At 40.3% G+C, this 21,548-nt stretch overlaps 5 protein-coding genes across 5 annotated transcripts; 1 reads left to right on the top strand and 4 right to left on the bottom strand.

The window, feature by feature from the left end:
- Nucleotides 1-250: 250 nt before the first annotated feature.
- RPS21_2 (40S ribosomal protein S21) lies at nucleotides 251-6,131 on the top strand (the record flags this gene model as incomplete). Its single annotated transcript, XM_064830105.1, has 6 exons — nucleotides 251-262; nucleotides 316-462; nucleotides 604-1,696; nucleotides 1,749-1,983; nucleotides 2,038-3,790; nucleotides 3,852-6,131. 6 exons carry the CDS (start codon nucleotides 251-253, stop codon nucleotides 6,129-6,131), a joined length of 5,520 nt encoding a protein of 1,839 aa, XP_064682607.1.
- Nucleotides 6,132-7,437: 1,306 nt separating this feature from the next.
- On the bottom strand, nucleotides 7,438-8,704 carry pso2_2 (DNA cross-link repair protein PSO2/SNM1; the record flags this gene model as incomplete). Its single annotated transcript, XM_064830104.1, has 4 exons — nucleotides 7,438-7,968; nucleotides 8,025-8,456; nucleotides 8,520-8,623; nucleotides 8,680-8,704. 4 exons carry the CDS (start codon nucleotides 8,702-8,704, stop codon nucleotides 7,438-7,440), a joined length of 1,092 nt encoding a protein of 363 aa, XP_064682606.1.
- A 1,102-nt stretch (nucleotides 8,705-9,806) lies between these two features.
- On the bottom strand, nucleotides 9,807-10,897 carry ATC70_010899 (uncharacterized protein; the record flags this gene model as incomplete). Its single annotated transcript, XM_064830103.1, has 4 exons — nucleotides 9,807-9,934; nucleotides 9,994-10,671; nucleotides 10,729-10,740; nucleotides 10,816-10,897. The coding sequence occupies 4 exons, from the start codon at nucleotides 10,895-10,897 to the stop codon at nucleotides 9,807-9,809; spliced, it is 900 nt and encodes a 299-aa protein (XP_064682605.1).
- Nucleotides 10,898-11,286: 389 nt separating this feature from the next.
- On the bottom strand, nucleotides 11,287-13,543 carry ATC70_010898 (uncharacterized protein; the record flags this gene model as incomplete). The annotated part of the gene is made up of 11 exons (XM_064830102.1): nucleotides 11,287-11,644; nucleotides 11,710-11,739; nucleotides 11,794-12,118; nucleotides 12,181-12,270; nucleotides 12,329-12,482; nucleotides 12,537-12,689; nucleotides 12,745-12,885; nucleotides 12,937-12,991; nucleotides 13,047-13,168; nucleotides 13,221-13,397; nucleotides 13,448-13,543. 11 exons carry the CDS (start codon nucleotides 13,541-13,543, stop codon nucleotides 11,287-11,289), a joined length of 1,701 nt encoding a protein of 566 aa, XP_064682604.1.
- A 4,430-nt stretch (nucleotides 13,544-17,973) lies between these two features.
- ATC70_010897 (uncharacterized protein) lies at nucleotides 17,974-19,470 on the bottom strand (the record flags this gene model as incomplete). Its single annotated transcript, XM_064830101.1, has 1 exon — nucleotides 17,974-19,470. The coding sequence occupies one exon, from the start codon at nucleotides 19,468-19,470 to the stop codon at nucleotides 17,974-17,976; it is 1,497 nt and encodes a 498-aa protein (XP_064682603.1).
- Nucleotides 19,471-21,548: the final 2,078 nt, after the last annotated feature.

Here is a 21,548-nt window from a genome sequence, read left to right as displayed (position 1 = left end):
ATAATCAGTTTATTTATTTACTTATTAAAGTTGAACTCCCTGATTTCTGGTGGAACGTTAGTTGACCATGGATCCAAACACAATGGAATTACAGTGCAGGCTATTTTTACCTCAATAAGCACTCCTGTTACCTTTTATAGATCTGCAAAAAAAAAGGCAAGCTTGTTTTTCCGTGACTGGACAGGAGGTTCAATAAAACAAAAAATTTACATTTCTTTCATCTCGTTTCCTCCAACTACGCGATCCAGACATGAAATTCAAGGTAACGTATCAGGATGTGTACATTTGAACCCATTGACTGAAAGTAATCAACAGATCCTTAAAGAAAAGTTCAAGCCAATTTATTTAAAGTCGGAGCCATGGAATCACCAGCACTCTATCAAGAAAATCATCAAAAGTTCACTTACAACTACTGGAACACTTTATTACACGGTTCTGTTCAAGGATGGCCAGATAAAGAAGGTAAATCTATCAAGTGATGGCTATAAAATCACTCGAATGCTCCTCATACTCCTTTTCTCACTCTACTCATGAATGCGATTCCCCTTCACTTTTGCTACATGAAATATTAACTGACCCCCTTCTTTTTCTTCATTTGAACAGATCGCATCAAAAAGCTTGAAGGACAAATACGCAACTCTAATCAAGCATTTTGAGCCACTCAATCCACCAAAATCCAGCATCATAAAGCAGCACTATCCAACAGCAAGATCCAGCAAGCGTATCTCATTCAAAGAGAATAGTTCGGACGAGTATGAAAATGAAGAGGATGAGGATGAGGAGGAGGAGGAGGAGGAAGAGGAGGATGACAGCGAGGAATCGGAAGAGATGGAAGAGTCAAGACAGACCAGACGCGGTAGATTGACAGCTAAACCCAAATCCTTTCAAAAAGAATTCTACCCTGATCAATTTCAGCCTGATGAACGTTTTGCGAAGAAGCCATTGACAGTCTATGTACCACCATATACTGATGATCTATTTTTGGAGTATCACTCTGAACACTGTCTACGTTGTCTTAGAACCGGCAATCCCAACGACAACAGCAAACTTCAGATTGGAACACAAGCTAAAAGAACAAGGCTTCTGCTGTGTCAAAGCTGTTCAATATCGATGCACAACAACTGTATATCATCACACAAGCAGGTTGACAAGACCACCCAAAGTCTCAAGTGTCCCAAATGTGTACGAGGCACCAACTGTTCCCGATGTAACACCAGTATTTTGAAAACAAGAGGAGCCAAGATCACACCTTTCCGTTGCTTGACTTGCAATAGCGCATTCCACCATGATTGTATCATCGCTGGCTCCTCTTCAGAGCTACGCGACAAGCTCAAGTCGATTGATTTGGCCGACATGTACCGTGGAGGGCAATGTATTGAGTGTTTCACATTTTTGAAAGACAAGGTGCCTCACATCATTGCGGGTGAAAGAAAGGTAGATGGCATGCTGGAGTACTATGTCAAATGGAAGGATCTATCGTATCGCCATGCTAGCTGGGTATCCGCAAAATGGATCGCCAACTACTCGCAAGGCTTGCATCGTGGCTACCTGAAAAGAAAAGAGAAAGAGGGCCCTGTGGTTCTTTCTGAGGACGTTGTATGCATCGATAGAATTTTGGATGTGGAATGGGCAGATGCAAAACGCACACAGGTCAAGAAGGTGTTGGCAGTGTTCAAAGACACAGAGTATGCCGATGGTATGTGGACACTATGCTGCAGTGCAAAAATGATGCTAACTGTTCCTAATAGCTGTCTGGGATGAACCACCTCCAGAGGACGACGAGAAGCTGTATGCTGACTACCAGAATGCACTCAAGCGATATGTTCTAGCCTCCAAAGTACTGCCGCCAAAGAACATGAAGGGTCTCATTGCCAACGTGCGTTCTGCAGCCACAAAGACAAGCTATGAATCCCGTGAATTGAAAGCTCAGCCTGATTTCCTTAAAGGCGGTACCTTGATGAAACATCAAATGGAGGCCCTCAAGTAAGCATCTGATTGTACGTAAATGTTGCTTTATCTAAGTTTCTGTTTCTATAGCTGGCTGCTGTATCAATGGGAAAAGTGTCAACCATGCATTCTGGCAGATGATATGGGGTTGGGAAAAACCATCCAAGTGATATCTTTTCTGTTCTATTTATACCGTAAATTTGTTATTTATCCTTTCCTCATTGTGGTACCAAACAGTACAGCAACAAACTGGGTTCGCGAGTTTGCTAAATGGGCGCCTGAAATGATCGTCGTTCCCTACTTTGGCCTTGCTCCAGCACGCAAGCTGGCCATGGATAATGAAATCCTAAACGGCAAGGGTCAAATGAAATGTCATGTTGTGATCGCTACTTATGAATCTGCTATCGAAACTTCCAAACTGCACGACATCTTCTGGCCTGTGCTGATTGTTGACGAATCACAGCGTCTCAAAAACGATGAATCCCTTCTATTCAAGACGCTGGCAAGAATGAAGGTGGATCATATCATCTTGCTGACTGGTACTCCCATGCAGAACAAATTGCGCGAGCTCTTCAACATTATGCATTTTATTAGACCCCTAGAATTCAAGGGCGACGAGGCAGACAACTACCAAGAGATGACTAGGCCACAAATAGAAGAATTGCATTCACGCTTGAAGCCTTATTTCCTGAGAAGAACAAAGCAGGAGGTACTGAAAAAATTGCCTCCCAAATATGAATTGATTGTACCCATTTCCATGACACCTCTGCAGAAAGAGGTCTATAAGCTTTGCTTAAGCAGCGAAATCATCGAAACTCTCACAGAGGCCACTGGCACCAAGCGACAGAAAGGACTTACCAACATCTTCACCAACCTTAGAAAGACGCTAAATCACCCTTATTTGCTGGACGGCGTCGAACTGGAACAGCCGACACCTGCAGATGTGCAGAAATCCATGATTGAAGCGTGTGGCAAGCTCAAGCTCTTCCACCAGATGCTGCCCAAGCTCTTAGAACGGGGCCACCGTGTGTTGCTATTCTCAACAATGACACGAAACTTGGATATTGTTGAAGACTATTTAGACTATGAACAGGTGAAATATGTGCGCATTGATGGCTCTACCAAGGAAAACAACCGTGTCAAGGCTATTGATGCATTCAATGCGCCTTATTCCAAGATCAATGTCTTTTTGCTCTCTACGCGTGCTGGTGGTGTGGGTATCAATCTGGCTACTGCTGATACAGTGATCATTTGGGACTCTGACTTTAATCCCTATGCTGATTTGCAAGCCATCAGTCGTGCTCATCGTATTGGCCAGGCCAACATGGTCATCATCTATCGCTTCATGACGCGTCTCTCTGTCGAAGAGAAGATTCTGCAAATTGGTAAAAAGAAAATGGCTTTAGAGCATGTTGTTGTGGAAAGAATGAAGGCGGATGAAGAGGAGCAAATAGAAGACTTGGAATCCATTCTCAAATACGGTACGGAAGCCTTGTTTGACAATGACGATTCCAAGGATATCCGCTACGATGATGCAGCCATAGACAACCTATTGAACCGAGAGCAATACCGTGAAGCAGCTACTGAATTGCAAATCAAGGAAGTGGAAGAACTGGAGGGCCGCGAAAAGGACGAAGGTAGCATGAGCTTCTCTTACGCTAAAGTGTGGCAAGCAGACGGCACCACGGAAGAGCTTGAGATTACTGAGAAGGACGATGAGAACGAAAGCGACTTTTGGGAGAAATTCTTGATCGAGCAACAAGCTCAAAAGGAGAAGAAGAGGCAAGAGAAGCGTGAGGCTGAATTAAAGCTAGGCAGAGGTGGTCGTAAGAGAACAGCTGTGGTAAGCTTCTGCGGTAATGTTAGATATACATGATACCAACCGTGTGTTTTTCTTTTACTAGTCGTATGCCGAGTCAAATAACATCAAACCAGTGCCTATTTCGTTAAGGAGACAACAAGGCAGAGACGACGAGTTTGTCTTGCAAGAAGAGGAAAGTGAAGACGATGACAATGAAGATCATGGCTTTAACAAACCTGATTTGAACGCTGACATGACACATACAAAGAAGCCCAAGCTGGATGAAATGGCCCCCAAGAAGAAGAGTAAGGCTTCTACACACAACACATCAACAGTAGTACCATTGCAACCAGTCAGACAAATACCGCTTACTGAATGGGAATGGATCATCCCAGCTCGTTATCAGCAGGTTTTGTGGTACCAAATTGTGTTTCCTGGCATCAACGACATTTGCAATAGATACGCGACTGACCACCCAACCACTGCCAACGCACCGACAGCACAGTATGGTCATCATAAAGCCGCGATTCTCAGTGACATATGGAAGCGTGTGCATGAATTTTCAAAGACGGAGATGGACAAGGAGTTCTTGGCTGAAGTTGGATCAGGCTTAAGCCCTGAAGTAGCAACAGAAAGATTCCACTTGAAATTTGCCTTTTACAATGAAAACGTCAATCGACTCCTGCATCAAGTGATGCAAGGTTACATCCACTTTTACGAAAACGAGGTATATTACAAGATTAAAAGATCAGAAATCAATGCACTGCAGTCTGAAGATAAGTTGAAGGCTGATCAATTAAGAGCGCTTGACAGCCAGCATGAAGTATTGAGAACTCAGTTGAACGGCATCGCCTCCAATGCCACAGCGGCCTTTACTTCACTTTTCGAGCAAAAAATCGCATTCAAGCGTCCACCATCTTTCAAGCCCATTCAACCCTCTTCTGGTGCCAATAGTGTTCCTGCTTCGACAGTACCACAAGCCATGCCAACAGCGTCTCCTGTTACCATAGTTCAATACCAGCCACCAGCAATACAACCCCAAGTGCGTCCTTTGAATGCAGCTGCCCCTCCTTACAATATCAATGGCCAACGCATTTCTTTTGATCAAAACCAGCAACAAAAAGCAATAATACAGCATCAGCAAGTACAATTGCAGCAGCAGAGAAACATGATAAACGCTCCAAACAACGGTGCTAAGCAGATTCTTGTCTCATTGCCTGCTCCTGCGAGCACTGCTGCGTACAAACAAGCGCCTGTGCCTGTGTACCAACAACCGCCAAGTGCACTGAATATACAATCACCCTCGCCAGTAGCCAATCAATCTCCTGCGGCAGCCACATATTCATCCTCTCCAGCATCATCATCGCGAGTGCCATCAACCAAAGCGTCTCCCGTCAACAATGCGCCAGTAAATAATCAGCAGAGCGATGCTGCTCAGCGACGACAGGAGCAACTGTTTTTGAATAACTTTATTCAAAAACTTTGTAGTTTCCCTGCTGTTCAACTAGTAAATATGCTCAATCATCTCAAGGACAACGCAGTTAATTACCGCCCCACAAGTGCACAAAACAGCGCTCGTTTGAAGACATTTAGCGAAATGAACCCTAGCCAAATGATGCAGTTGCTCAATCTATTTCAATGGAGAGTAATTCCTGGCCCACCTGTTGCCAACAACACTAATCAGCACCAACAATCATTGCCACCCACACTGTGCTTTGACCAATCGCAACTCGACGCCATCATTGCAAAGAAAACTACCATTGAGAACATCACAAAGCAATTTGACGATGATAATATCTACACAGCCATTTCACTTCTCAGCAAGGGACATGTGGAGCTCTTTGAGAAGCTCTCAGATGCAGAGTTGCTCAAGTTTTTCGGCGACCCAAGCATCCTCCAGAAACTGGTTATTATCTTCCGAAATCTCGATACACAAGCCTCTGGCTCATCTGAGCTTGCCAAAGTCGACAACCTCCCTCCTGTCTCAAGTCTTGTCAACTTGATTAGTGATAGCACTGTGCAAGAAAATGCTGTCAAATTGTTGGAGCTGGATAAAGAGTTTTATCAAAAAAGTCTTGAGGAGCGTATCAAGAAGTATTTGTCGGTTGTGGATTCAATCAAGAGCTTGAAAATGTACACGAGAATCATGAAGCGACTATCGAAAGGCATTCCTCAGTTAAACTCACCTTCTAACGCATTACAATCAACAATTCAACAGCCTCAAACATCCGCTAACAATAATAATACGAGTAGTATGAGTCTTGCTCCTCAACTACAACCCCAGCCATCCCAAACACCACAACAAACTGAATTGCAGCATCCCCAACTCTCATTTCCCTTGGCACATTTAGATTATCCACAAGATCCTCCTACTAACAATTGATTAATCAATCAATAAATGATTTATTCTGTGAAAAAGGATACTTATCTTTGTTTCATAAAATTGATACATGTTTTGTCTACAAATGCATACTTTAGTTGTCGATTTATGGATAAAATAAGGAGGCTTGCCAAAATTTGACAAGATACATCATATTCATACGAGTGTATCTATGCTTCAGCTGGCTCTCTACCTTAGCTTCGCTTTGGTGAGAATTAACCTGCGCAGCGGCGACCACGTTACCGATTGCCCTTGCTCACCTTAGCAATATACTGCTACTTTCATTCTAGCGCTCTACCTATACATAAGAGCCCTTCATTTCAAGGCTGTTTTAGATGGTCAGAATAGCACTAAACAGTTGCTCTCATCTGGCAGTTACTTTCTGACATCTTTGCTCAACTTTTTGGGGATCAAAAAAGCATGGTCAAAAATCGACCAAAAAGCATGAGGTACCCCTCATTGTTTTCATCGAAAATCAAACGATCGCATTTTTGACCTTGATAACCAAGACTTTTACTATGGTACATATTGAATCAAAATGTTTCTATCGATCCAAAGCCGCCTCTGAAACCGCTTTTGTTGGGTTTTCATATGTAGAATCTGGATATTTTTACTAAAACCTCATTTCGTATTTTGCCTAATTACTCAACAAATTCATTGAAAACATCTATATTACTTGGTACCATTGGATGCGCCTTGAAAAGTACTCCAAGAAAGCTTAGAAGCATGGGATGATCATAGTCGGGTATGTTAAAATAGCTCAATTGAGTCGAAAATCATCAAGATTTGGCCAATCTGTAGTAGACTGAAAGTCTGAGCTAGAATTAATTTTAGCAGCTGGTGGGGCTGGCTGACAAACTCAATGCCCTTTCCATCATGAAGGCAATACAGTAATAGATGCTTTTAAAGCGTATGGAAAGTAGGTGGCAGTTACATAGAATTACCGTTAGCCATGCTACTTTATGTTGGAGCCTTGCAACTAATAAAGTCAGTCCACAGAAATACTTGTTAGACCAACTTCTTCCTTTTTGAGGTTTTGTAAGTGTATACGGACCATAAATTTATTATGTTCCAATAGAATGTTCAGAGATGTTAATATCCTCGAAAGCCAATTCATCAACAAGTTGCATTTCAACAAGGTGTAGCAACATAGATCTCGGTAACTTTACAACAAAAATAAAGGTTTTCAAACATGATTTAAAAAGTATTCTAGTAAATGAGAGAGTTGTATATATTAGAGGACTGAGTGGTTAGGATAAAATGTAAATATGTGGTGTTTGTAATGATAGTATATAGAGTGCATGATAGATTACATAACAATCTTGGGTTCAGTGATATTGGCAGAAATACCCTTATGAGGCAAAACGGAGCCCCCGTTGATATAAATTTCATCGTTCACAGTTACATCGTCTCCCAAAACTGAACAGCCTTCAATACGAGACCAACGGCCAACAGATGAGTGCCAGCCAATGATGCTAGAATTAACCCAAGCAAAGTCTTTGATTTCAACACCTTCCAAGATGACACAGCGCTGAAGACGGACACCATCACCAATCACTACATTAGGGCCGACAACCACGTTGGGACCAATGCGACAATCCTTACCAATCTTGGCAGAGGGATGTACCATGACATTGCCCTTGTGAATGTATCCTAACGTAGGGTTAGCAAGATCTTCAGGTTGCTTCTTTGCCAAGTGGGATAAATAGAGGCAAGTGCCGGTCAAGAAGTCCTTGGGTTGACCAACATCCATCCAGAATCCTTCAAGATCAAAGGTATGTAGCTGACCAGCTTGAGCAATGAAAGGAAAAACTTCCTTTTCAATTGAAGTAGGCTTCAACTAGACAAAAATGTCAATCAACACGCAATCAATCAGCGCTGTTACCATATACAAACCTCAATGCGATTCAAGACAGAGGGGCTCAAGATATACATACCAGCATTGATCTTGTTTGAGATAAACTCTTTTGGCTTCTCCACGAATCTTTCAATCATGGATGAACCCGATCTGTTGACCACGACACCGTATTTGGAAGGATCATCAACTTTTGTAACAGCGATGGTACCTTCACCGCCATGAGATAAGTGGAAATCTCTCAATTGCCCAAATGGGAAGTCGCAGATCACATCACTGTTCAGGACAAAGAAAGGCGATTCGTCTTTGCCCAAAATTTCGCGAGCCAAAGCCAAAGGACCAGCTGTCCCTAATGGCTCTGTTTCAACAGAAAATGTGATTTTAACATTGTAAATAGCTTCATATTCCTTTAAGGCAGCCACCATGATTTCAGGGCGATAATTGACAGCCAAGACGATATCAGTTACACCAGCCTAAATTTTGATGAAATGACATCAATTTTCAACTTCAATCATGGCGCTAATAAATTTAGTTACCTTTGCTAAGCTTTCAATCTGATGAAGGATCATGGGCTTGTTGGCGAATTCAACAAGAGGCTTGGGAAGAGTGAGGGTGAGGGGTCTAAGACGAGTACCGAAACCTGAACCAGACTGAGGTCAATGGGCTGACATGTGCACATTGCTGATAACAACATACCTCCAACAAGAATAAGTGCCTTCATTTTGTATAGTGTGTTGATTGATTAAAATGTCAATTGCAAAGAACAAGAGAGAAAAAAGAATGGAATGACATTGATTTGAAGGGTATTTATATATCTTTGATTTCACATTGCGAACATTGCTGAAATTCCGCTGAGCAGTGTAATAGTATCTTGATTTGAAATGTGTGTAGATCTCTCTTTTGTCTGTGGTGATGTCTTACATCTGGGAGTCCTTGGCAGCATCATTCCTCCTTTGTTAGTGCCGTCTACAATAATAACCTTCTCTTTACCATTGAATCAGTAAATGGCAGCAGCATGTTTAGACCAACATTTGGTATGGATATGATTGTGTGTATGTTATTTCTATATCAACCGAAATACCATATTGTTGAGCCCCAACACTGTGTACATGTGTCCCAAATGGAATGATTTTCCCCTTCTAAATATAGCATGTCCTCGCTTTCTCTCTCTCTCTCTCTCTCTCTCTCTCTCTCTCTCTTTTCCTCTTTATCTCAGTGGTGGCTATTTCGCTCATTTTGCTGGGTGTATATATGTTTTGATATATAAACAATCAACATTCTTCCAAACAATGTTGTCTGTTTTATTGTACGTAGACATCATTCCGGGTAAACACACCAGGGAAAATGGTGGGAAAACTTTGCTAGTAGCATATTTTATAAAGATATGTTGGATAAGGCCTACCAACCAAACCTAAAAGAAATGCCATCCAACAACTCTGAGTTTTTTTACCATGTCGATGTACGATGCAGAAAATGAGATTAAATGCAAAATTGCATATTGCATACAGTGCCAAACTCGGTATGCTAATTATTTTGTGTTTTCCTAATCGTGTAGACCAGATGAATTCTTTGCGCTCAGGACGTTGAGCAAGCGAGGGCTATGTTTTGCTACTTATGACAGCTGTAAAAGCGAGCGTTTGCTGGCTAGATGATTCATTTGAAACAAACACGGTGCATCTGCCACGTACCAATATGGTTTCTGATGCAAATATCATGTGCCATGCTACAAGATGGTATAAATGAATAATGAGTGTTTTTAATGTTTATGATGGTATTCAGTTTATAGTAAAGAATTGTGTACAAAATGCATAGTATTAATTGTATTATTTTAGGATTCCAACCAGCATGACAATCGAGGTTAATGTAGCTACTCCAAATGCTGTAATTAATGGTAAAAATGACTCACGGAATGATCCTCCTCCTCCTAAATAACAAGTAGGACAAAACATGGCTATTATTATGCTATCAGTATCATCGTTTTGAATAGTCCAGCCGCAAAAGGATACATACAATCTGTTCTTCCTACATAAGCTTCTGTTGAATACATGGCAACCACCAACCTTGAATCAGGCATTAGCCAGCCCGGACTAGGAAAAGCCTTGGGCCCTCTTTGATCGTAAACCCATACAGTGTAATATCCAACCATCAATGGTGATCCGGGTTGAAGATGAGCCAAATCCCAGTTTGCTGAGGTAGCTGTACCTGCTACAATAGCTGCTGTAAATGTTTGTTTTTGAGGATTGGCCAAGGCTACAGTGAGATTAGCAGGCTGCACTTTGAGCACATTTGGATCGACTGTCCACTCGAATGACATGTTGGAAACGCCGATTTTGTAGAGTGGAGGGAATGTCTGGTTGGGAATTGGCTTCTTCCATGTTAAATAAGCAGGTGGGATATCATTTGAAAAGGATGCATAAGTGGGTTTGCCAGCAAATGGATTAGCGTTATTGGGTGGAACTGATTGCGTTGCATTCGCATGCGTGCCGTTGCTGTTGGGTGGCGATAGCGCTGTATTCACGGGTCCACCAGCCTGTTGCTGAGGCATACTGCCTCCATCAGGTGGTCCGGCCGAGTTGGTTTGTGCTGTTACTACTGCTGTAGCAGTGCTGGCTGGTTGTGGTTGTGGTTGGTTATTGTTATTGTTATTCTCTGATGGCTGTGGAGCAGCTGCAGATGGTTGTGCGCTACCTGCTATTCAGTGTTTAATATATTGCTTCTCAAGGTATCATCTCTCAGTTTACATACCTGTCTCTTCAGCTATTGGTGTCCATAATGAAATAAAATACTGCTTAGTACTTTCAAAGGTAATTTTATCGGTCCATTTGCACTCACCTCGTCTGACATGATCAACTCTGGCATCAATAAGAAGCGCATATACGACGAGTACTGCTAGATATATAATGTAAATACGCATATCTGTGTTGAAGAGGATAAAACAAGACAAGAAGAAGAGAGAAAAGGGTTTATAGCATAATTCTTTGTTTATCATATATCCCTTACTACTATTGCGAGAACACGTACAGCGCTGAAAAAGGGGAAAGAAGGGAGTAAATAAGCGATATAATAAGTATAAACTTGTAAGGGATGCATCTTGATATATTCCAAAGGGGATGAGTAATAATAGAAGAGCCACTCTTTCCTTGTGCACATGCTAATAACAACCAAGGAGCATGTTGTAGTAAAAAAAAAAGACACTTTTGATCTACGGATATGTGTAACTCGCTTTTGAAAGTGCTTCATTGACTCCTTTCTCTCTGGAACAATCAAAATACCATCTTCAGGTGTTCTATCATCAAACTTGCTTTATTCAGTAAATGTGAAGAAAGATATCATCTGAACATCGTGGTTCTCTGCTAGCCCTCCAGTGCTTGCCGTGAAGCCTATCCATGCTCTTTCCTTTGGCATCAGATAATCCATAAAGTCTTGATTGGTAATTTTCAATACTTGGATATATTCCTTGTCTCCAACTTCGGCTAGACCTACTTCAATAATACCATTGGACAACAATCGTATCTTTGACTTGATCCATTTGCCACATTGCAAGGGAGGAATATGTGAAGTATGTCCTAATGAATAGTCTTGATGTGCCGAGTTGGTATAAGGCGGCTTCCTGCCGTGAACACTGATGTGATTAGCTGATGGATCAGCGCATCTATCTGAACTATAATAGTTGTAAATAAACCTTGAATAAAAATACAAATAGACCAAAAAAAAAAGCTCATGTACCTTTGATACGTATCAAATTCAACAGCCAGACTATCACAAGCACATATGAGTAAAGAAACTGCGCCTATCCAAACGCAACTTTACCTGTTTCTGATACCACCATATCCCAACTCACATCCACCTCCGCCTAGGGCATGCTCGCCCTGTGCCTGAATCAGAAATGCAAACCCATCTGCTCCATTCACTGCTTCTTGACCGCTGCTATTTGTGATGCGAAATGCGAATTCGACTTCAATGCCTTTGAGATTGCTGTCTAGTTGAATCGATTGTTTACAATAAACACCGCCTCGTTGATCGGGTGTCGCACTTGTGATACGGATATAAGGAACATTGGGAACAAAAGATCGGCCGTCGCACTGCATGGAGGCACTTCCCAAGAGCGTATATTGAGCGTCTATCTTTAGCTTCTCTGTAACATAAAAGACAACGATTTAGATCAAAGCATCTCACACATAGCTACGATATACTTGCTGCAATCATTCAACTCCAACTTGCTCATGAGGTTCTCTGTGGTAGCTGTTTCTCCTGTCTCGCCTCGACTTGTACGCCATGCCAAAGATCCTTTGCAAAGAAAGTTTAAAAATCAAGAGCCTGTACCAGCATCAGCTTGACACCTTACCGCTTTGTCTACCGACCATCTCGTCATCCTTGACCGCCACCTTTTTGCTGTCTTCTTCCAACTCTATTAGCTCCTTGACTCGCCTTTGATTTAACACATCTTTTCTCTTTTGAGTTAGATTTTCTTGACGTTTGGCTGTCATCCCCTCTAAAAACTGAATATAAAATGGTTGGCACTGGTGATCAAATCAGCTAAGGTCCTCACTTACTACTGCTAATCTGGGCTCCCGTATCTTGGTGCGTCTAGTCAGTACCTCTTGCCAGTTTCGTGTATATCTCTTGGTCACATCCAGTGCCTCATCGACAGAAAAAGCAGTGCAATAGTTCAGCTTCTTATTCCAACCTACGTTATATAGCAATGGCTTTTGATTTCTTTGTAAGCTGATAATCATGTCAAGCTGGATGTATAAACTTTACTCGGTCCCATGCTTCTTCACATGCATCGCAATGAATCCAACGCTGCTCATACTCTGAGTACACTTCAGTCCAAACATGATCTGTGGTGTCATACACAATGCGAGCTTCAGATCCAACTGCTCGGCAACACAATGTAAAACACTACAATGATATCAGTTCAACTTGCAGTGACAGATTATGAATTTAACTTACGTTGGCCCACTCACCACATCGCCCTCGTCTTGTTTCGACCAGTTTACCGGGATCGCTATTCAAAATTGATTATCAGCACATTGGTATCATAATCGCTATTATTATATTACTTGTAACGAGGAAAGCGAGTTATTCTATTGCATGATGAGCAGTGATAACCTTCTACTACATTAGCGCCAAACAGCAGTTCTTCTGTTGTTGGATGTAAATGATTTACGCCACGAGTTTGAGTCTATTCAATATCTTTAGCTCATAGATCCTTTTTCAAATGAATGCGCACTTACATTCTGACAATACTCACAAGGTGCATTATTTACCCATACAAAAAATGCGTTTTTGAACCAATGTAATAATCGCTGAATGACTAAATCTTCCAAGGAACCTTCCCCTCCTTGCTCCTCTATTTTGGATTCAGCTTCTTCGTAAAGACGCTGCAAAGGAATCACTTCCATTGCTTTATCCTAGTCAACCTTTATAAGTTTTTTCTACCATGTAGCAAAGCAAGTCTTACCAGTAGTTCTTGGTTTTCATATTGAAACACGATGCTCCCATTTGCTTCCAACTGCTTCATGAAAGCTCTTTCCTGTGCATTGGATGGCGTTTGCATTCTATTTATGATCAGCGATGTCCATTGCTGTGTCAGCCTGCGGGCTATATCATTTATCTCTTCTGTGTTCATGTTTATTCACACAAGGAAACATATAAATGAAAAAGATGTGTTTGTGTATCTCGAGGAGTTTCAACAGGTATATCAACAAACCAGCGGCTTGACATTGATTAACCGCATAGAAGTAAAATGTCCTAGATAGAAGAAACGAATAATAGTTGTTGATTCATCTTTTGTATTAATACCAGAAAAAAAGACTGTATGCTTGATTGAGACATGTTAGAGACATATTTTTCATTGACTCGAAGCATACAATAAGGTTTGTACAAAGCTTGATATACGCTATTGTAAAGACTGTGCGGAATACATCCACTCTGATCTGCATTCCGATAGTTCGCGTTAATCCAGTTACCAAATTGAAATATAAACTGTATGTACACTGGATTAGATGTACGATACGGATATATCCTACAAGAAGGATATAAACTTTAGATACGCTAGTACAGCAAAATTCATGCTATATCAGATGTAGGCTATAGATGGCATCATGAACATGGATGGTGCTATAGACTTATACTTGTATTCCGACATTGACCACGGATGTCTGCGATATTTGGATAAACATCAAGATCGATGCAATATATGCTTGATGCTTCAGGTGCGCATTTTATTATTTACACTATAGGACACATGTTTATATCTGTGATACTAACTACAGATACATAATGTACTACAGACTTGTACTATATATATTATCCTATAGACATGCATACGACATGCTATAAACATGCCATATATCCTAATACATACTAAATAAAGATGTATACTCAACGATGTAAACTCAGATGTGTACTATTGATATTGTGGAATTTGAGGCTTTACAGACTAAAATTCACGGAAAAAAAAGAATAAAAAAACAGTAAAGTCAACTTGATAAAGGTATATTTTATTATCAAACTGACAGGTGTAAAGTAAACTGAAGTCTCTCTACTGGCCAGGTAGATGATCCTTCTTATATACTATAACAATGGATAAAAGTTCTATTAATTAGATTGACAAATAAGTCAACTCAGATCAACTAATGTCTAATCATGCTAAAAGACAACTCCAGCAAGCTAATCATGATTTAGCTCTGTCTGGATGAATAATTAGACTCTCATCCGAAGTACCCTGATCTATCCTTTCCATAAGGATAATTAATATCGATCTAGTAGCATGTATCCGATAGGTACAGTCTTCTTAGTCTATATTAATAGTACATATCTGAGTGTATATCGCTAAGCATACATCTTTAGCATGTATCTGGATATATGGCATGTCTATAGCATATCGTATGCATGTCTATAGCATGTCTCATATATAGTACAAGTCTGTAGTACATAAAGTATCTGTAGCTAGTATCACGGATATAAGCATGTGTCTTATAGCGTGGATCATAAAGTGCACATCTGAAGCAACAAGCTCATATTGCATTAATCTTGGTGCCTATCCAGATATGGTAAACATCCGTAGTCAATGTCGGAATACAAGTATAAGTCTATAGTGCCATCCATGTCCGTGGTGCCATCTATAGCCTATATCTTATATAGTATGAATCTTATAGTACTAGCGTATCTGAAGTCCATATCTTCTCATGATCATAGTATAAATCGATATCGTACATCTAATCCAGTGTACATACAGTTTATATCTAAATCTGGTAACTGGATGAACTGTCGGAATGCAGATCATAGTGGATGTATTCCACAGATATAGACTAGTTAGACTGTTCCTATCGAATACATGCTAATAGATAGATATTCATGATTCTTATACAAAGAATAGACCAGAGTTCTTCAAATAAGACTCTAAATATTCATTCAGACAAAGCTAAAACATGCTTAGTTTGCTGGAATTGTCTTTTAGTAGCATGAATAGGCATTAACTGATTTTATTTGACTTATTTGTCCACTCTAATTAGTAGAACTTTTATTCATTGTTAAAGTATATAAGAAGGATCATCTACCTGGCCAGTAGAGATTTGTCAGTTTATTTTACATCTATTAGCTTGATAAATAAATATACTTTCATCAAGTTGATTTTATTGATTTTATATTTTTTTTTCTTTGTTTCCATGAAATTTAGGCTTAATAAGTCTCAAATTCTACAACACTGTTTAATGGATGCTAATCAAATGATTACATCTTATCATACTTTTGGATAAAGAAGAATATAAATTTTAACTATTTGGATACTCTTTTATTACAAAAACTATAGCATGATAAATGACAAATCAATAGGAAATCAACTAGTTGTAATCCTTCGTCGCTTGAACCTTTGAGCCAATCAGATTGCTTGAAAACTCCGCTGACCTTAAAAAAATTTGCGAGGGTTTCCCCCTGTTTTGATGTGAGGCAAAATTTTAAGCTCCGCTATATAGCATTATAGCTGTTGCTATCATCAAATTTCCCCCAGGTGCTAGAGTATGCCTTACTTACACCACCTAGCTTTAAATTCAGGCATTGAGACCCTCAATTATCACTAAAGTAAGTAGCAATAACTAAGCGGAGGCGGCCTATCTACCTCCTAGTCTCGGATAAAGTCTTGTTGAGCTTCAGGGATAGGCACATCCACACAACGTAAAAAAGGTATGCTTCAAAGAAACATAATAATAAAAGAAAGAAGAAAAGAACATACCACTGTACTATATAAGTATAGTAATACATAAGCAAAAAAGGAACACTCACATAAAGTGAGTCAAAGAAAAGCATAACAAACAGAACATCAATATTCAAAAAAGCTCGTTGTTGTTGCAATAGAAATGCACACATGAGCAACGTGCATGGTAGTAATAGTCGGGTGAGTAAAGCAACATGTGGCACAAATACGCACAACTGCAAAAGCAACAGTGGTATTGTAAGTTTGCAATACAACATAATAATGACTAATGTTGTTTCATGTAAAGCTACAGAGGAAACACTACCAGCAAAAGAAAAAGAAGAAGAAAAAGAAAGCGCAACAAGGCAAACATCATGAATGCATTATCACGAGAAAGGAAGTAATAATATAAACGTTCAAAGAAGTTTTATATCATTACGACCAGAAGAAAGAAGATACTTACCACTTATCACAGCCACAGATAGACCAGAAGAGTAGTATAGGCAATTACCAGAGACAGACCAGAGAACGAGCATGCACCAGATACAGTAGACCAGAAAAGACCAGATTAGCAGCAGTAACATCAGCACCATAGAAAAAATTAAAGAACGAACGCCATCAGCAGAGAGCAGACAAAGACCAGAGAAGTTACTTACCACTTATCACCACCACAGATAGACCTGATATTACTTAATCACCGGATATGAACCAGAGAACTAGCATGCACCAAATAGATTATACCAGGAAAGACCAAATTAGCGGTAGCAGCAGCAGCAACAGCCGCACCATAGAAAAACCGAAGATTGAGCGACACCAAAGACCATACAAAGACCAAAGAAGCAACCACCAGACATGGTAAACCAAAGAAGCAGACAGCAGAGATAGCAGAGAAGTAATGGCAGCAGCACCCACATCAAACAGACAAAAAGAATCATCAAAGCCTAATAAACAAATTCAATTATTAGTGTTAATTCTACGCCTTTCAGTGCTCGTTATCGAATGGTACCTACTATATTCCACTTCAAAGAAGCAGCATCAAGTTCTTCCAACGGTACTTGACAGTGTTATCAGAAGGTAGAGTGTCATTATCAATCAAAAGGTTTCCAAAACGATCATGGTTTGATACTAAACGCGTTTTGCAAAAAGGGAGAAAAAACGAGGGGTATGAAAGAATGAGAGAGCGTCTTATCCGACGTCACGGCTAGTAAATTTGTTCTCAGTCTTCTGTCGCGGCCGCCCTAATTGCGGTAATTTAATATGAATTTGTGCAGTGGGTATTTTCGTGTTCAACCTTGTCTTGATCTGACATCTTTTAAACGTTTTTGCCAAATTTGACTATGAAGACTCTCGTTATTACACCCAAATTTCTAATATGTCTTTAAAGGACTAAAGAAGCCGCGTTGAATGGCTCTAATTACACTGAGTTTTCCGGCCGAAAATAATGAGTAATTTGCAAAAATATGAAAACATGTTTTTTGCCAAAATGTCGAAATTTCACATAGAAAAATCTCATAGAAAAAGTTTTCAGTGCTGCATCCCGTCTTTACGATTAATTTGATTATATATGTGTCATAGTAAAAGTCTTCATTTTTAGGGTGAAAAACGCGATCGTTTGATTTTCAATGAAAAGCATGAGGTACTTTTTTTTAAATTGTTTTTATTGATTGCTCCGTGTAAGTAGGCCCCTAGGGCACTACCAAGAGGCGGGCGCAATTGATATGATACCCAATTATATTTAGGATAAAGCGGTAGATGACAGGAACAGATGATAGATGACAATTGTGGTTAGAGAATTACAATTGCTTGTGAATTTCAGTTTCGTCATGTAGTTGAAGGAGCTCGTTCTTGATCTGCTGGACCATATCGATCCATATAAATGGAGTCGAGTGAAAGATCGTACGAACTTGAGCTCGCCAAATGTTGCCAAGTGTTACCAGTACGACCATGTGAGCAGTGGTGTATGATTTGGAGACATACCTGATGTTTTCAAAGTCAAGAGAGGAACAGGCTTGGATAATATCACCAATCGAAACGGTTGGCCACAGGAATTCAAAGATGATAGCTTTCCAGATGGATACCCTACTGGAACAGAGGAAAAGCAAGTGTACAGCATTTTCTTCGTTACCACAGATCGGGCAGAGAGGTGATTCAGCTATCTCAAAGTAGTGTAGCAGGCGTTTGGTCGGGATGGTGTGGGTGAGGAAGCGATAGATGACATTACGGTGGACAAGGCTCAGGGACAGAAACCAGAAGAAATTCCAGTTGGACCTGGCGATGCTGGAGGTGTGAGCCTCGATGCATGCTGTGCGGAATGTTCTGGTTGAAATCTGTTGAGTGAGTTCTTGCTGGCTGTTGAAGTCATAGGAATCAATGAAGGGTTTAAAACAGATGTCGGTTGTGCGATTGGTGCCATCCTGAGGAGGTTGTAGCATGAGGCTAAAGTACGGTTGGATATGTACTTTGTTCTCGTTGATTTGCTTCAGGATTTTCTTGCAAGCGCGTCGAATGTCAGCTGGGATGGTTGGTGCTTTTCGTGCTTCGAGTTGCAGAGGTTGGTCAGGATTGGGTTGATAAAGATCCTTTACTTGCAACTGAGTGGCCCTAATCGGCATTTTGGAGACAGTGACAGACGGCTGCAGAATGGCTTTGACAGGTAGGATTAAGGCGGTAGCAATGTTGAGGTGAACTGGTTCGTGGATGCGTTTGAGGCGGTCAACTGATTTGTAGATCATTGTTACCGTGTTGGTGCGTTGTTTAGTGAGACCAGTGGTTCGTGTGAGGGGAAAGAGCAACGAAACCTGCACATGCGCACTCTGATTTTGCTTATTCACTAGCATGACCAGCATGAGATCTAGGATGTGGGGCGAGTCAGAGGGATGGAGAAGCGGTTGAACCCAACGAAAGTATAGGGCTGATTGTTGCAGAGCAACATCCAGAACACCTAATCCACCTAATGGCTTCGGCTTGGTCCATGTGGCCCAGGGGATAACAGGAAAGATGCCTTTTCGTAGAAACTTGGTGCAAATGGACTGGATAGCTTGGACATTACTTTGAGCAAACGGGATTACTCGCAGTACATACCTGCATTTGGACAAAATCAAACTGTTGAGCACTGTAGCTTTGCCAACGACGGAGAGACTTCTTACACTGTGGATTTTGGTAGCTGTCCGGAGATTGTCGACAAGACCATCGATAAATACTTCACGTTGTTGAACCGATTGCAGCAGAGGAAACCCGAGATAGATCACTGGATTGGAATCCATGTTGGGTGTGAATTTTGTGATATTCATTTCTGAGAGTCGTGCTTGCCAATATGACCATGTGTTTTGACCAGAGAGCGAGATAGCTTCGACCTTGTTGTAATTAATCTTGGCATTGGTTGCATTGCAATAGACATCTAAGTGGTACTCGAGTCTTGCCAGATCAGGAAGATCTTGAACAAATACAAAAGCATCATCAGCTTAACAAAGGATTTTTGACACATGAACTAAAGGGTCATTAGCATTATAGTTGGGATGGTCAGTTGCACACTGCATTTGATAGCCGTGGTATAATGGATTATTGAGAATTGACCGCAGAAAAAGTTCAATAGCCAAATTGTACAAAATAGAGGAAATGGGGTCACCTTGCTTTAAGCCTCGCAGCTTGGGAACATCATCGGTAAAGTAACCATTCACATTGATGTGCAAGATGCATGAGGTACCCCTCATGCCTTTTGGTCGATTTTTGGCCTTTTTTTGGACCAAAAAGTTGAGCAAAGGTGTCAGGAAGTTACTACCACTCAAGCACAATTGTTTGGCGTCATTCCGGTGGCTCAGAAATGTTTACATGTCAAGATATGAAGGCTTGAAAGCTGTCAAATTTGTTTATGTATTGCTTTATAGGGTTTATTTACAGGGCATGAACCACATCTTTGGTAGCTGCAATTTACTGGAAAAGCAGTTCTGTAGCTTGAGCAATTTTTAATTCGAATAGAAGGGATATTGATTTCGGTAAAGCTGGTTCACGCAAATTTTAATGCGCTATGTTGCTGGTAAGCTTGTTAACATTGGAAATGAAAACCCGAATTTGCTGCTTAGATACCATCGTTTTTCATATTCGCTTCGCAAAAATTAAGCCCCCGTAGAGATCAATGCTATCAAATGCTGGATCGGATGCTGGATCGGATGCTCAGCTGTCATAGGTTTGTACTTTTGCTTCGCTGCGATCAAGCCCTCATATAGATCAATGTTACCAAGTGTTGGATTAGATGTCTTATTACCATGGTTTTACACCTTTGCTTCGCTACGGTAAAGCCCCCCTATAAACTAGTGCTATCAAGTGTTGAATTAGACGAGTCATATTCTTTTCCAAAACCCCCTTCCATTGCCAGCTTTGCCAGTGGTTTTATTCATCTTGTATGGCACACAGTTCTTTAAAATTTTGAAAGTATATGATTTGTTTATCTACTTTTTTTGAATGCTTTACAGTATATATAGTGAAGATGAAAAACAGGATTTAGATTTCATACTAATTTGTAAATTAGCTTTTAGACCTTTCTGTGATTTATGTGTTCAAAAATAAAAACCAACTGTTGATTCCTATTAGTGTAATGTAAGAATATTAGAAGTGGTTGAATGTTACCAATGTCAAGAGTAATGATTTGTTGGTTATGAAGAGAATAATTGAGGAAAAGGGGAGATGTTATATCAATTACTCAGTCTTTTAAATGGATCCAACAGTGTAGATTCTTATGGTACGAAATACAATGAGCATCGCTGTTCTTCAAATCACTACTACTAATATTAAATTGCGAGACATTATATGTTTATTGTTCGAAACGTGTTTTGGTTGCTAAGGCGTAACTCTATTTTTACAATTTGGAATTGGGGTACGATATTAGCCAACAATTGAACTTTTACAGCTTAGAACCTGCGAAGCTATTCAGCATGCTAGTAATAGTAACAAGTACAATGCAAGAATCAGATTACTTTAAGTTTAATTCCGCATCATCAACGTCAGGAATATATAATCGTAAATTTCTATTGCTATTAATCAAAGGTATAATTACTCTAAACTGGAGAGATACCAAAAAATTTAAGGAATCGTTGTTGCTTGGAACGAACCTAAAACCTAAAATAAGCCCTGAAGATTATGTTCTCTTCTGGAACAGTATGATAATTTGGAGAATTGTGCTTAATATAAAGCGACTGGTCAGCGCTCTCGTTGATAGTAAAAACCTTGAGCGAGTTGATTCAGGGGGATCACAGTTTTAAAGACCCTGTCGACTTTCACTTTTGAATACATTCAACACTTTCTTCTCCATAAAAATCGCTGCTCTACATATGCACTTTAAGAAGAAGAACACTGTACCGTTAAGAATGAATTT

The sequence above is a fragment of the Mucor velutinosus genome (assembly GCF_035048745.1).
Source record: "Mucor velutinosus strain NIH1002 chromosome Unknown tig00001564, whole genome shotgun sequence".
In the NCBI taxonomy this organism is placed as follows: domain Eukaryota; kingdom Fungi; phylum Mucoromycota; class Mucoromycetes; order Mucorales; family Mucoraceae; genus Mucor; species Mucor velutinosus.
This window is presented reverse-complemented; position numbering and strand designations above follow the sequence as displayed.